At 45.4% G+C, this 13934-nt stretch overlaps 1 protein-coding gene across 1 annotated transcript in view; it reads right to left on the bottom strand.

The window, feature by feature from the left end:
- LOC135527785 (laminin subunit beta-2-like) overlaps window positions 1–13934 on the bottom strand; it is a 77128-nt gene that overhangs the window by 4004 nt on the left and 59190 nt on the right. The window contains exons 22-28 of the mRNA XM_064956347.1: window positions 10129–10353; window positions 9790–10007; window positions 9605–9701; window positions 1266–1638; window positions 935–1119; window positions 537–778; window positions 224–427 (exon numbers count right to left, since the gene is read on the bottom strand). Coding sequence (XP_064812419.1) covers window positions 224–427; window positions 537–778; window positions 935–1119; window positions 1266–1638; window positions 9605–9701; window positions 9790–10007; window positions 10129–10353 — 1544 coding nt within the window. The remainder of the gene's footprint in view (window positions 1–223; window positions 428–536; window positions 779–934; window positions 1120–1265; window positions 1639–9604; window positions 9702–9789; window positions 10008–10128; window positions 10354–13934) is intronic.

Genomic DNA, 13934 nt, shown 5'->3' with positions numbered 1-13934 from the left:
ACTGTGATAGGTCGTTATCTCACCGAGTGAATGCATTAACTGTAAGTCGCTCTGAATAAGTGTCTGCTAAAAGACTCAAATGTAAATGGACCCTCATACTGTAGGTGATACAGGGGTATGTTTGCATTAATGACATGCCACAACATATTTAGCAAGTCTTCCTTTCCTGTCAAGACAGTTTGTGTTTATCTATTAAGGAGTATGTCCACTTGGAGTAACGGACCTTGTGGAAGAGCTCTTCTACCTCCCTCATGGCTATGTTCAGCTCTTTCTCTGCGTGCTTAGACTTTTCCAAGGCGTTCTCTGCCATCGCTACGGCACCGTTGCAGTTCAGGCCTCCACAGTGCCTGTTCCCCTCGTCGTCACGGCAACCCGCCCCTCCGCAAGGGCTCTCTACACAGGGGGAATCGCCAGGGCTCCCACAGACCTGGTCAAAGGGGGCGGGGTGGAACATGTATCAGATTTTGTAGATTTTCATAACTTTCCATGAACGCTGACCGTTTGTATCTAGCTGTTTATCTTGATGCTTGTTTCACCTTCTCGTTGATCTTCTTCACGTCCAGGGTTTGTGCCTTGGCATTGAGGTCCCCCAGGGCTCGCTTGTTGGCGGCGTTCTTGCGGTTGAAGTCGTCTTTCTTGGCAGAGATGAGGCGTTCTGTCTTGCGGCGGGTGTCTGCTGATTGGCTGACAGTGCTGGGCGTGGTAGTGGTGGACTGGTTGGCTCGCCGCTCTGCGTCACGGGACTTATTATAGGAGCTCCGGATGCTTTCATATGCACCTGGGTGAAGGAGAGGGGCCCGAAAATAAGAAAGACACATTTAACTAATGTTTCAAAAGTATTTCTACAAAAAAAAACATTAATAACACCAGCCATTAAGGCACTACGTATCCCAGAATCCCCATGGTGGAAGGGGGACAGGATGTCTCTGCTCACCCAGGAAGTTAGAGTTCTTCAGGATGTCCAGTTGGCGGTGGAGCTGATCTGAGGTCAGGTTGAGCTCTTTGGCCTCTCTCTCTAGAGCACTGAGCTCATTACTGGCCTCAACATTACTGTTCCCCACACTGGTCAGGTCTCCCTCCAGATGATTTAGTACATCTGTGGTCTCCCCTATCTGAGACCTGCAAGAGAAAGGGAGAAGGAAATTACAGTTAAACTACAAAACTGGAGGAGAGGGGTATTCATGGTGAATCTTTATTCAGACAGTCTACCTTTGTATGTGTATTATTATGTAAAGTATAATAGTGTCAGTGTGTATGCCTTGTACCTGAGGTCTTCAATGAGCTCCATCAGGCTGCTGACTGCCTCTGTGGTGGTGTTGCGGGCATTGACGATGCCCTGAGCTCGTGCCAGCTTCTCCTCCAGGTCTCTGAAGGCCTTCTCATAGGCTCCAGTCAAGCCCGTGTTCTGGATCTCCACAGCCCGCTCCGACAGGGTCTTGGTTCGGACAGCCAGGTTCTGTACCACCCGGTCCCAGTCCCCAAAGCACTGGTGGCAGGGCTGGCAGTTAGGGAACTGGCCTGAGAAGCCCCGGGCACACTGATCACAACGCACGCCCGACACCCCCTGTTGACACACGCAGTGGCCCGTCTTCTGGCCACACTGAGAGGTCTCTATGCCCCGAGGGTCACAGTCACAGGCTGAGAGAGAGAGATGTAGAGAGAGATGAAGAGAGAGATAGAGATGGAGAGAGATGAAGAGAGAGATGGAGAGAGATGAAAAGAGAGAGATGGACAGAGAGATGGAGAAAGAGAGAGAGGTGGAGAGAGAGATGAAAGGAGAGAGAGTGATGGACAAAGAGATGAAGAAAGAGAGATGAAAAGAGAGAGAGAGATGGACAGAGAGATAAAGAAAGAGAGAGAGATGAGAGATGGATGGAGAGACAGATGAAGAGAGAATATCTATGCTTATTTATTTTATCTTGTGTCCTTTACCATTTGTACATTGCAAAAACACTGTATATATATATATATATATATATATATATATATATATATATATATATAATATGACATTTGTAATGTCTTTATTGTTTTGAAACTTCTGTATGTGTGATGTCTACTGTTAATTTTTATTGTTTATTTCACTTTATATATTATCTACCTTACTTGCTTTGGCAATGTTAACACATGTTACCCATGCCAATAAAGCCCCTTGAATTCAATTGGTCACGTTCTGACCATCGTTCGTGTGTGTTTTCCATGTTTTAGTGTTGGTCAGGACGTGAGCTGGATGGGCATTCTATGTTGTGTGTCTGGTTTGTCCATTTCTATGTTTGGCCTGATATGGTTCTCAATCAGAGGCAGGTGTTAGTCATTGTCTCTGATTGGGAACCATATTTAGGTAGCCTGTTTTGTGTTGGATTTTGTGGGTGATTGTTCCTGTCTTTGTGTTTGTGGCACCAGATAGGACTGTTTTGGTTTTTTTTTTTTTGCACGTTCCTTGTTTTGTAGATTGTCATACTTTTATCTTTATTAAAGATGCACAAAACTAACCACGCTGCATTTTGGTCCGCCTCTCTTTCCCCACAAGAAAACCATTACAGAGTTGAAAGAATGAGAGAGAGATGAAGAGAGAGTGAGAGATGGAGAGAGAGTAATTACGGAATTACCTGGAAGGTTTACAACTACCAAAGATTATTATTCCCAAACTATACAGCAAATGCTCTGGAATCAAACAGAGACCTGAAAACACCATCAACCAGGAACTGACTGAATAATAGTCTGAAGCTATATATTATTATTTTTTTAAACATGAAGAAAAATACATCACAATGATATATTTTACTTTATAAGGACCGAATGCTAAGTTAAGGCTACCAAGCTTGATACAACTTCAATTAGCACTGACGTGTCAAGTGAGAGGCGTCAAAGCTCGAGCCCAACAATGGCAGGAGAGCCCCGACCAAATGGAGAGGCTTTAGAAGCACCCTCCCACTGCTCAGTGGTAATTAAAATACAGTACCCTTTGAATGTAAAGAATAATAAGACATGAAAAGAGTATAAAATTAAGCTCCTTATTGAAAATCAAGACACACTTTTTTGCTGACTATTATAAAAATGGGAACATAAGCAACTATATCTTCCATACAGACCATCCCTTGGCACAGTGCTATATTAACCAGACCATCCCTTGGCACAGTGCTATATTAACCAGACCATCCCCTGGCATGGCACAGTGCTATATTAACCAGACCATCCCTTGGCACAGTGCTATATTAACCAGACCATCCCTTGGCACAGTGCTATATTAACCAGACCATCCCCTGGCATGGCACAGTGCTATATTAACCAGACCATCCCCTGGCATGGCACAGTGCTATATTAACCAGACCATCCCTTGGCACAGTGCTATATTAACCAGACCATCCCTTGGCACAGTGCTATATTAACCAGACCATCCCCTGGCATGGCACAGTGCTATATTAACCAGACCATCCCCTGGCATGGCACAGTGCTATATTAACCAGACCATCCCCTGGCATGGCACAGTGCTATATTAACCAGACCATCCCCTGGCATGGCACAGTGCTATATTAACCAGACCATCCCCTGGCATGGCACAGTGCTATATTAACCAGACCATCCCCTGGCATGGCACAGTGCTATATTAACCAGACCATCCCCTGGCATGGCACAGTGCTATATTAACCAGTCCATCCCTTGGCACAGTGCTATATTAACCAGACCATCCCCTGGCATGGCACAGTGCTATATTAACCAGACCATCCCTTGGCACAGTGCTATATTAACCAGACCATCCCCTGGCATGGCACAGTGCTATATTAACCAGACCATCCCTTGGCACAGTGCTATATTAACCAGACCATCCCCTGGCACAGTGCTATATTAACCAGACCATCCCCTGACATGGCACAATGCTATATTAACCAGTCCATCCCCTGGCATGGCACAGTGCTATATTAACCAGACCATCCCCTGACATGGCACAGTGCTATATTAACCAGACCATCCCCTGGCATGGTGCAGTGCTATATTAACCAGACCATCCCCTGACATGGCACAGTGCTATATTAACCAGACCATCCCCTGGCATGGCACAATGCTATATTAACCAGACCATCCCCTGGCATGGTGCAGTGCTATATTAACCAGACCATCCCCTGGCATGGCACAGTGCTATATTAACCAGACCATCCCCTGGCATGGCACAGTGCTATATTAACCAGACCATCCCCTGGCATGGCACAGTGCTATATTAACCAGTCCATCCCTTGGCACAGTGCTATATTAACCAGACCATCCCCTGGCATGGCACAGTGCTATATTAACCAGACCATCCCCTGGCATGGCACAGTGCTATATTAACCAGACCATCCCCTGGCATGGCACAGTGCTATATTAACCAGACCATCCCCTGGCATGGCACAGTGCTATATTAACCAGACCATCCCCTGGCATGGCACAGTGCTATATTAACCAGACCATCCCCTGGCATGGCACAGTGCTATATTAACCAGACCATCCCCTGGCATGGCACAGTGCTATATTAACCAGACCATCCCCTGGCATGGTGCAGTGCTATATTAACCAGACCATCCCCTGGCATGGCACAGTGCTATATTAACCAGACCATCCCCTGGCATGGCGCAGTGCTATATTAACCAGACCATCCCCTGGCATGGCACAGTGCTATATTAACCAGACCATCCCCTGGCATGGCACAGTGCTATATTAACCAGACCATCCCCTGGCATGGCACAATGCTATATTAACCAGACCATCCCCTGGCATGGTGCAGTGCTATATTAACCAGACCATCCCCTGACATGGCACAGTGCTATATTAACCAGACCATCCCCTGGCATGGCACAGTGCTATATTAACCAGACCATCCCCTGGCATGGCACAGTGCTATATTAACCAGACCATCCCCTGGCACAGTGCTATATTAACCAGACCATCCCCTGGCACGGCACAGTGCTATATTAACCAGACCATCCCCTGGCATGGCACAGTGCTATATTAACCAGACCATCCCCTGGCATGGCACAGTGCTATATTAACCAGACCATCCCCTGGCATGGCACAGTGCTATATTAACCAGACCATCCCCTGGCACAGTGCTATATTAATCAGACCATCCCTTGGCACAGTGCTATATTAACCAGACCATCCCCTGGTACAGTGCTATATTAACCAGACCATCCCCTGGCATGGCACAGTGCTATATTAACCAGACCATCCCCTGGCATGGCACAGTGCTATATTAACCAGTCCATCCCCTGGCATGGTGCAGTGCTATATTAACCAGACCATCCCTTGGCACAGTGCTATATTAACCAGACCATCCCCTGGCATGGCACAGTGCTATATTAACCAGACCATCCCTTGGCACAGTGCTATATTAACCAGACCATCCCCTGGCATGGCACAGTGCTATATTAACCAGACCATCCCTTGGCACAGTGCTATATTAACCAGACCATCCCCTGGCATGGCACAGTGCTATATTAACCAGACCATCCCCTGGCATGGCACAGTGCTATATTAACCAGACCATCCCCTGACATGGCACAGTGCTATATTAACCAGACCATCCCCTGGCATGGTGCAGTGCTATATTAACCAGACCATCCCCTGGCATGGTGCAGTGCTATATTAACCAGACCATCCCCTGGCATGGCACAGTGCTATATTAACACACTACCCCTCTGTTAAGAGCGGGGTTGTTACCGATGGGTGGAAACTCAGGACAATAAACAACGAGGACTCTGAGTCAGCTAATATATACATCTCTATAAGTCTGGAACAGTAATGGTGCAGGGCAACAGCAAACAGTTTCAGCTGGACTTTCACCCAGTCAAAGAAATAGCTCAGCAGGAGAAGCTCGACCCTGAGAAAGATACCCCCACGCCGAGAAGATCAGACCAGACCTCTCATTACATAAACCCACAGACGAGCACTTCCAAGCGGAAAGTCAACCATTCAAATGAGGGTTAAATTCACCCAGCTGGAGGTAAGGCAGGTGGAGCTGGAACAGCAGGTAATTACAGTCCAGTCAGCACAGACCCAGACAACAGTCCAGCACAACAACACCCCCTTAACTAGACCTGGAGAGCTGGAGAGAGACATATCTGCACTCTGGACTGCAGTGAGACAGCATCTCCAGGACAAAGAGCAGGAGAAAAACAGAGCACTGGAGGAGAGGATCAGACTGCTGGAGGAGAGGTTGAGGGGGATGGCGTGTGACAGAGAACAACCCATTAGAGAGGTGGCCACCCCCGCAGAGAAGCCAGCAGAATAGCCCACCTCAACACCCGACAAAAGTCTCAACACCACAGCAGAACAGTCCACCCCGGACCCTGACCATAGCGTCAACAACATAGCGGGACAGACAAATAAAGAAGCCCAAGCCCAGGGGATTCTACCCCCTCTGAACACCCCCCCCCCCCCCGTCAGCCACTCTGATAGCCCTCCTGACAACCCCTCACACCCTCCCACATGCCGAGAGGACCTACATCCAGACCACAACACCACCAGCCACATACACACCCCCACCCCCACCCCAACCAATCAACACACCCCCAAGTCAACCATGCCCACACCCCATTTAGGCCCCCTCCTGCCCTCAGACGTATGCTCCTCCTGCCCACCCAGTGCCCCCCACTCCCGCAAAGAGGGCCTCAACATGAATGTCACACATGCGCCCAGGCCGTGAGCAGGCAAACAGGGCCAACCCCCACTCTTACACTAGCCCAAGTCGATGGCATGTACCAGATGCTCAGCAGGCTCTGCTCACACTTACTGGCCTGAAGCCAAACCACACGACTAACATTGGACACTTTATGGAACACAAAGCCATCACTAACTCATCCTGGAATATCCAAGGCCTGAGGTCATCTGCCTTTGGCTTAAAGAGCAGGAACCTGGAGTTCACCAAAGAAATCAGAAATTCAGACATTGTCACCCTACAAGAAACATAGTATAGAGGAGATGGACCCACTGGTTTCCCTCTAGGTGACAGAGAGCTGGTAATCCCATCCACCAAACTACCAGGTGTGAAACAGGGAAGGGACTCAGGGGGTATGCTAATTTGGTAAAGAGCAGACCTAACTCACCCCATTAAAATAATCAAAACAGCGACATTTTTCATCTGGCTAGAAATTCAAAAGGAAATGATCTTAACAGAGAAAAATGTCCTCATGTGTGTTACCTGTATCCCCCCACTAGAATCCCCATACTTTAATGAAGACAGCTTCTCCATCCTGGAGGGGGAAATCAATCATTTCCATGCCCAGGGACATGTACTAGTCTGTAGTGACCTAAATGCCAGAACTGGACAAGAACCTGACACCCTCAGCACGCAGGGGGACAAACACCTGCCTGGAGGTGACAGCATTCCCTCCCCCATATGCCCCCCTAGACACAGCTACGACAACATTACCAACAAAAACGGGTCACAACTCCTGCAGCTCTGTTGCACGCTGGGTATGTACATAGTCAATGGTAGGCTTTGAGGGGACTTCTATGGTAGGTACACCTATAGCTCATCTCTTGGCAGTAGTACTGTAGACTACTTAACCACTGACCTCAACCCAGAGTCTCTCAGAGCGCTCATAGTCAGCCCACTGGCACCCCTATCAGATCACAGCAAAATCACAGTCTACTTAAGCAGAGCAATACTCAATCATGAGGCATCAAGGCCAAAGGAACTGAGTAATATTAAGAAATGATGTAGATGGAAGGAATGTAGTGTGGAAACCTAGCAAAAACAATTAGGCAACAACAAATTCAATCCCTTTCAAACAACTCCCTGGACAAAACGTCCACTGTAATAGTGAAGGTGTAAACGTGGCAGTAGAAAATATAAACAGTATATTTGACCTCTCAGCTTCCCTATCAAATCTAAACATTTCAAACAGAAAACCGAAAATGAACAACAATGACAAATGGTCTGATGAAGAATGCAAAAACCTAAGAAAGAAATTGAGAAACCTGTCCAACCAAAAACATAGAGACCCAGAAAACCCGAGTCTACACCTTCACTATGGTAAATCACTAAAACAATACAGAAATACACAACGGAAAAATAAGGAACAGCACGTCAGAAATCAGCTCAATGTAATTGAAGAACTTCTGGGAAAAGTGGAAAATGATCAACAAAAAGCACAAAGAAAATATCCTCCGTGTACAACGTAAAACACCAAATAGTGCATGCAGAGCAGAATTAGGTCGATACCCGCTAATTATCAAAATCCAGAAAAGAACCGCTAAATTCTACAACCACCTAAAAGGAAGTGATTCCCAAATCTTCCACAACAAAGCCATCACCCACAGAGAGATGAACCTGGAGAAGAGTCCCCTAAGCAAGCTGGTCCTGGGGCTCTGTTCACAAACACACCCTACATAGCCCCAGGACAGCAGCACAATTGGACCCAACCAAATCATGAGAAAACAAAAAGATAATTCTTTCCAATGTGTCAAGTAATTAACAAAAAAACAGAGCAAACTAGAATGCTAGTTGGCCCTACACAGAGAGTACACAGCGGTAGAATACCTGACCACTGTGACTGACCCAAAATTAAGGAAAGCTTTGACTATGTACAGACTCAGCGAGCATAGCCTTGCTATTGAGAAAGGCCGCTATAGGCAGACATGGCTCTCAAGAGAAGACAGGCTATGTGCTCACTGCCCACAAAATGAGGTGGAAACTGAGCTGCACTTCCTAACCTCCTGCGCAATTTATGACCATATTAGAGACACATATTTCCCTCAGATTACACAGATCCACAAAGAATTCGAAAACAAATCCAATTTTGATCAACTCCCATATCTACTGGGTGAAATTCCAGTGTGCCATCAGAGCAGCAAGATTTGTGACCTGTTGCCACAAGAGAAGGGCAACCAGTGAAGAACAAACACCATTGTAAATACAACCCATATCTATGGTTATTTATTTTATCTTGTGTCCTTTACCATTTGTACATTGTTAAAACACTGTATATATATTTAATATGACATTTGTAATGTCTTTATTGTTTTGAAACTTCTGTATGTGTGATGTTTACTGTTAATTTTTATTGTTTATTTCACTTTATATATTATCTACCTTACTTGCTTTGGCAATGTTAACACATGTTTCCCATGCCAATAAAGCCCTTGAATTGAATTGAATTGAGAGAGAGAGAGAAAGAGAGAAAAAGAGAGAGAGACAGAGAGAAAGAGAGAGAGACAGAGAGAGAGAGAAAGAGAGAGAGAAAGGGAGAAAGAGAGAGAGAAAGAGAGAGAGACAGAGAGAAAGATAGAGACAGACAGAGAGAGAGAGACAGAGAGAAAGAGAGAGAGACAGAGAGAAAGAAAGAAAGAAAGAGCAAGAGAGAAAGAGAGAGAGAAAGAGAGAGAAAGAGACAGAGAGACAGAGAGGAAGAGAGTGAGAGAGAGAAAGAAAGAGACAGAGAGAGAGAGACAGAGAGAAAGAGAGAGAGAGAGAGAGAGAGACAGAGAGAGAGAGAGAAAGAGAGAGACAGACAGACAGAAAGAGAGCGAGAGCGAGAGGAAGTCAGAGATCGTTAGTATGTCTGCTGCTGATATTTTGATGCCACTTATGAATGACATGTTACATGGAGCTTCTGCTAATGCTGACCTCTACACTGGATCCGTGGGTCTCCCCAGTAGTTCTCTTGGCAGTCTGTGCAGATCTTCCCACCAAATCCGTCACGACACTGACACTTTCCAGTGAACTGGGGCACAGAGAGGACAAACATGAGCATGAGGTCACTGAAGAGGTTTATCCCATGAAGCACCTTAGTAATGGAACCACACCCACACCTCGTTGCAGGCCGGGTTGACAGCGTTGTTGGGTTCACAGCCGCAGGCCTCACAGCCCCGCCCACTAGCCAGGTTCCAGTAGTTGGGCTCACAGTGGTCACATGTCAGGCCGATAGTGTTGGGTAGACACAGGCACTGCCCTGTGGCACGCTGGCAGACACACTCATCCCGCGCTGTACACTGGGTTTGCGCTGTGCCCAGGAAGTTACAGGTGCACTCTTGAGAAAACAAAAAAAAGTAGATGAAACATTTACTAGGGTGCACAACATATACCGTCTAAAAATGAATGGTTGTCAAGTTTTTTTTGTGTGTAAAAAGGATGCTTCAACAGTCACTCACTTCTGCAGTTGCGTCGCGAGGCGTCTCCATAGTAACCGCTCTTGCACACGCCACAGTCCGGTCCCTCTGTGTTGTAGAGACACTTCTTACACTCTCCTGTCCTCCGGTCACACGCATCCAGGTCTGCCATGTCAATGTTGTTACTGCACCTGCACGGTTGGCACCGCCCACCTGGCTGGGAGGGGTTACCATAGTAACCTGGGGCACACTCCTCACACCGGGAACCTGTGACCCAAAAAGGAAAAAAGATTGAGGGAGAAGGAGGGAGATTTTTGGATGGACAGAGATGTAAAAGTGGAATATCTCATGTTGATATTGAGATATTTATTGGCTGGGTGAGGGTGAAAAACGACTTGGTATTTTCAAGTATTTCGAAACAGTTTTCCAGTGAACTTAAGTGTGATAGCAGACAGACAGAGACATGTGGTGAAACCCAGCTCAGTGACTATCAATAAAGTTCAGGATGAACACATTATGTTAGGTACTTGAAAATGTTTCATATTTTATCATTTTGCAATGCTATTACATCTCGTGTTAAAAGGGAGTTTGGTTACCCAGGAGATAAACATTGATTTGTGAGTAGCTCTGTTGCAGAGTGGATTATGCTTCAGCAGTGTTGCAGAGTCCGTTCTTGAGGCCACATATTTGTATTCATTTTTATTACAACTTTATTTAACCAGGTAGGCCAGTTGAGAACACCTTTATTTAACCAGGTAGGCTAGTTGAGAACACCTTTATTTAACCAGGTAGGCCAATTGAGAACACCTTTATTTAACCAGGTAGGCCAGTTGAGAACACCTTTATTTAACCAGGTAGGCCAGTTGAGAACACCTTTATTTAACCAGGTAGGCTAGTTGAGAACACCTTTATTTAACCAGGTAGGTCAGTTGAGATCACCTTTATTTAACCAGGTAGGCTAGTTGAGAACACCTTTATTTAACCAGGTAGGCTAGTTGAGATCACCTTTATTTAACCAGGTAGGCCAGTTGAGATCACCTTTATTTAACCAGGTAGGCCAGTTGAGAACACCTTTATTTAACCAGGTAGGCCAGTTGAGAACACCTTTATTTAACCAGGTAGGCCAGTTGAGAACACCTTTATTTAGCCAGGTAGGCCAGTTGAGAACACCTTTATTTAACCAGGTAGGCCAGTTGAGAACACCTTTATTTAACCAGGTAGGCCAGTTGAGAACACCTTTATTTAACCAGGTAGGCCAGTTGAGAACACCTTTATTTAACCAGGTAGGCCAGTTGAGAACACCTTTATTTAACCAGGTAGGCATGTTGAGAACACCTTTATTTAACCAGGTAGGCCAGTTGAGAACACCTTTATTTAACCAGGTAGGCATGTTGAGATCACCTTTATTTAACCAGGTAGGCCAGTTGAGAACACCTTTATTTAACCAGGTAGGCAAGTTGAGAACAAGTTCTCATTAACAACTGCGACCTGGTCAAGATAAAGCAAAGCAGTGCGACAAAAAAAACAACAACACAGAGTTACACATGGACTAAACAAACGTACAGTCAATAACACAAAAGGAAAATCTATATACAGTGTATGCAAATGGAGTAAGGAGGTAAGGCAATAAATAGGCCTCAGTAGGGAAGTAAATACAATTTAGCAGATTAACACTGGAGTGATAGATGAGCAGATGATGATGTGCAAGTAGAGATACTGGTGTGCAAAAGAACAAAAAAAAGTAAATAAAAACAATATGGGGATGAGGAAGGTAGTTGGATGGGCTGTTTACAGATGGACTATGTACAGCTGCAACGATCGGTGAGCTGCTCAGATAGCTGATGCTTAAAGTCAGTGAGGGAGATATAAGTCTCCAACTTCAGCCATTTTGCAAATCGTTCCAGTCATTGGCAGCAGAGAACTGGAAGGAAAGGTGGCAAAAGGAGGTGTTGGCTTTGGGGATGATCAGTGAGAGATGCCTGCTGGAGCATGTGCTACGGGTGGGTGTTGTTATGGTGACCAGTGAGCTGAGATAAGGCAGAAGCTTTACCTAGCAAAGACTTATAGATGACCTGGAGCCAGGGGGTTTGGAGACGAATATGTAGCAAGAGCCAGCCAACGAGAGCATACAGGTCGTAGTGGTGGGTAGTATATGGGGAATTGGTGACAAAACAGATGGCACTGTGATAGACTGTATCCAGTTTGCTGAGTAGAGTGTTGGAGGCTATTTTGTAAATGACATCGCCGAAGTCGAGGAATGGTAGGATAGTCAGTTTTACGAGGGTATGTTTGGCAACGTGAGTGAAGGAGGCTTTGTTGCAAAATAGGAAGCCGATTCTAGATTTAATTTTGGATTGGAAATGCTTAATATGAGTCTGGAAGGAGAGTTTAAAGTCTAGCCAGACACCTAGGTATTTATAGTTGTCCACATATTCTAAGTCAGAACCGTCCAGAGTAGTGATGCTAGTCGGGCAGGCTGGTGTGGGCAGCGATCAGTTGAAGAGAATGCATTTAGTTTTACTCGCGTTTAAGAGCAGTTGGAGGCCACGGAAGGAGTGTTGTATGGCATTGAAGCTCGTTTGGAAGTTAATTAATAATATTGAGTGTTGTCGGACTTGTCTCGGTGCAGGATACATTTTTACTCGGTCTTGTCTCGGACAACGAGGACTCGTAATTTCTTCCAGAGACCAGTAAAAAGTTTTTTTAAACTCATTATCAGCTCCCATTCAGTCAACGCATAAAAGTGCTTTGCCAGGCCAAATATCCACACCTCTGTCATGATATCACTTCCTACTTGTCTTGTAACATTACTGTCCTTTTCTTTAATTTTAAAATATCCTCAAAACCATTGCTTCGGGAAGTAGGGGTGCTTGAAAATCAGAATAAAAAAATATATAATTAATAAAAATATATATATATATATTTTTGGAAGAAAATACATTTCTTCACAAAAGTAGTGCACTGGGCCTTTACTAGTCCTGTAATAGTGGGCTGAAGCTTTAGGAACAACATTTTTCCCTGCAGTCTACAAAACATTCTCAGCACACTTGAAAGTTGCACGCTCACCAAGAGAGGGCAGACTGAGGAATTTGTTACATATTTGGTATTTCTATCTATTAGAAACCTGTTTGGGTTTGTGATCATGGAGTGTCATTCTATTTTCCTCTGCGTTTCTTCACCATTTTTAAATGTCTAAAAACTATCCACATGTTCGTCTGACATATGAACGCAGAAACACTGGACATTATGAGCTCTTATTGTGGTGGCGATTTGAAACAATTGCAGTCATGGTCTTGAACTGGACTCTCATTGTTCTGGTCTTGGTGTTGACTCAGACCCAATTTGCTCTGGTCTTGGTCTTCAATCGGTCTCGCTTCAGATGGTCTCTCACCCTGTGCTTCAGCATTTTGGTAGACACCGTGAACTATTTACTTCTCTCACAAAGAGCACATCTTTTCTGGTCTCGGTGTTGACTCAGACCCAATTTGCTCTGGTCTTGGTCTTCAATCGGTCTCGCTTCAGATGGTCTCTAACCCTGTGCTTCAGCATTTTGGTAGACACCGTGACCTATTTACTTCTCTCACAAAGAGCAAAGATCTTTTCTAAGGATGGATTCAGAGGAAGGGAGACATACTTTACATTTTTTTTTGTCCAACTGCCGGCTGCAGGGGGCAGAGTATGCTGGGGTGAAGGGAGGCTGGCTTTTGGGTTTGACAGACAACCTACAGCTGCTGGTTTTGAGGTCTTTCCAGCAAAACAAGGAGAGAGAGGTCACTCCTAGCAGGGAAGTGCTGTATTCTAACCCCGAGTTGAATACGACATACGATTTACTCACTTGACAGAAAATA

This window comes from Oncorhynchus masou, chromosome 33 (assembly GCF_036934945.1).
Source record: "Oncorhynchus masou masou isolate Uvic2021 chromosome 33, UVic_Omas_1.1, whole genome shotgun sequence".
Classification (NCBI taxonomy): domain Eukaryota; kingdom Metazoa; phylum Chordata; class Actinopteri; order Salmoniformes; family Salmonidae; genus Oncorhynchus; species Oncorhynchus masou.
The sequence above is the reverse complement of the archived record's forward strand: the minus strand, read 5'-3'. Positions and strand labels throughout refer to the sequence as shown.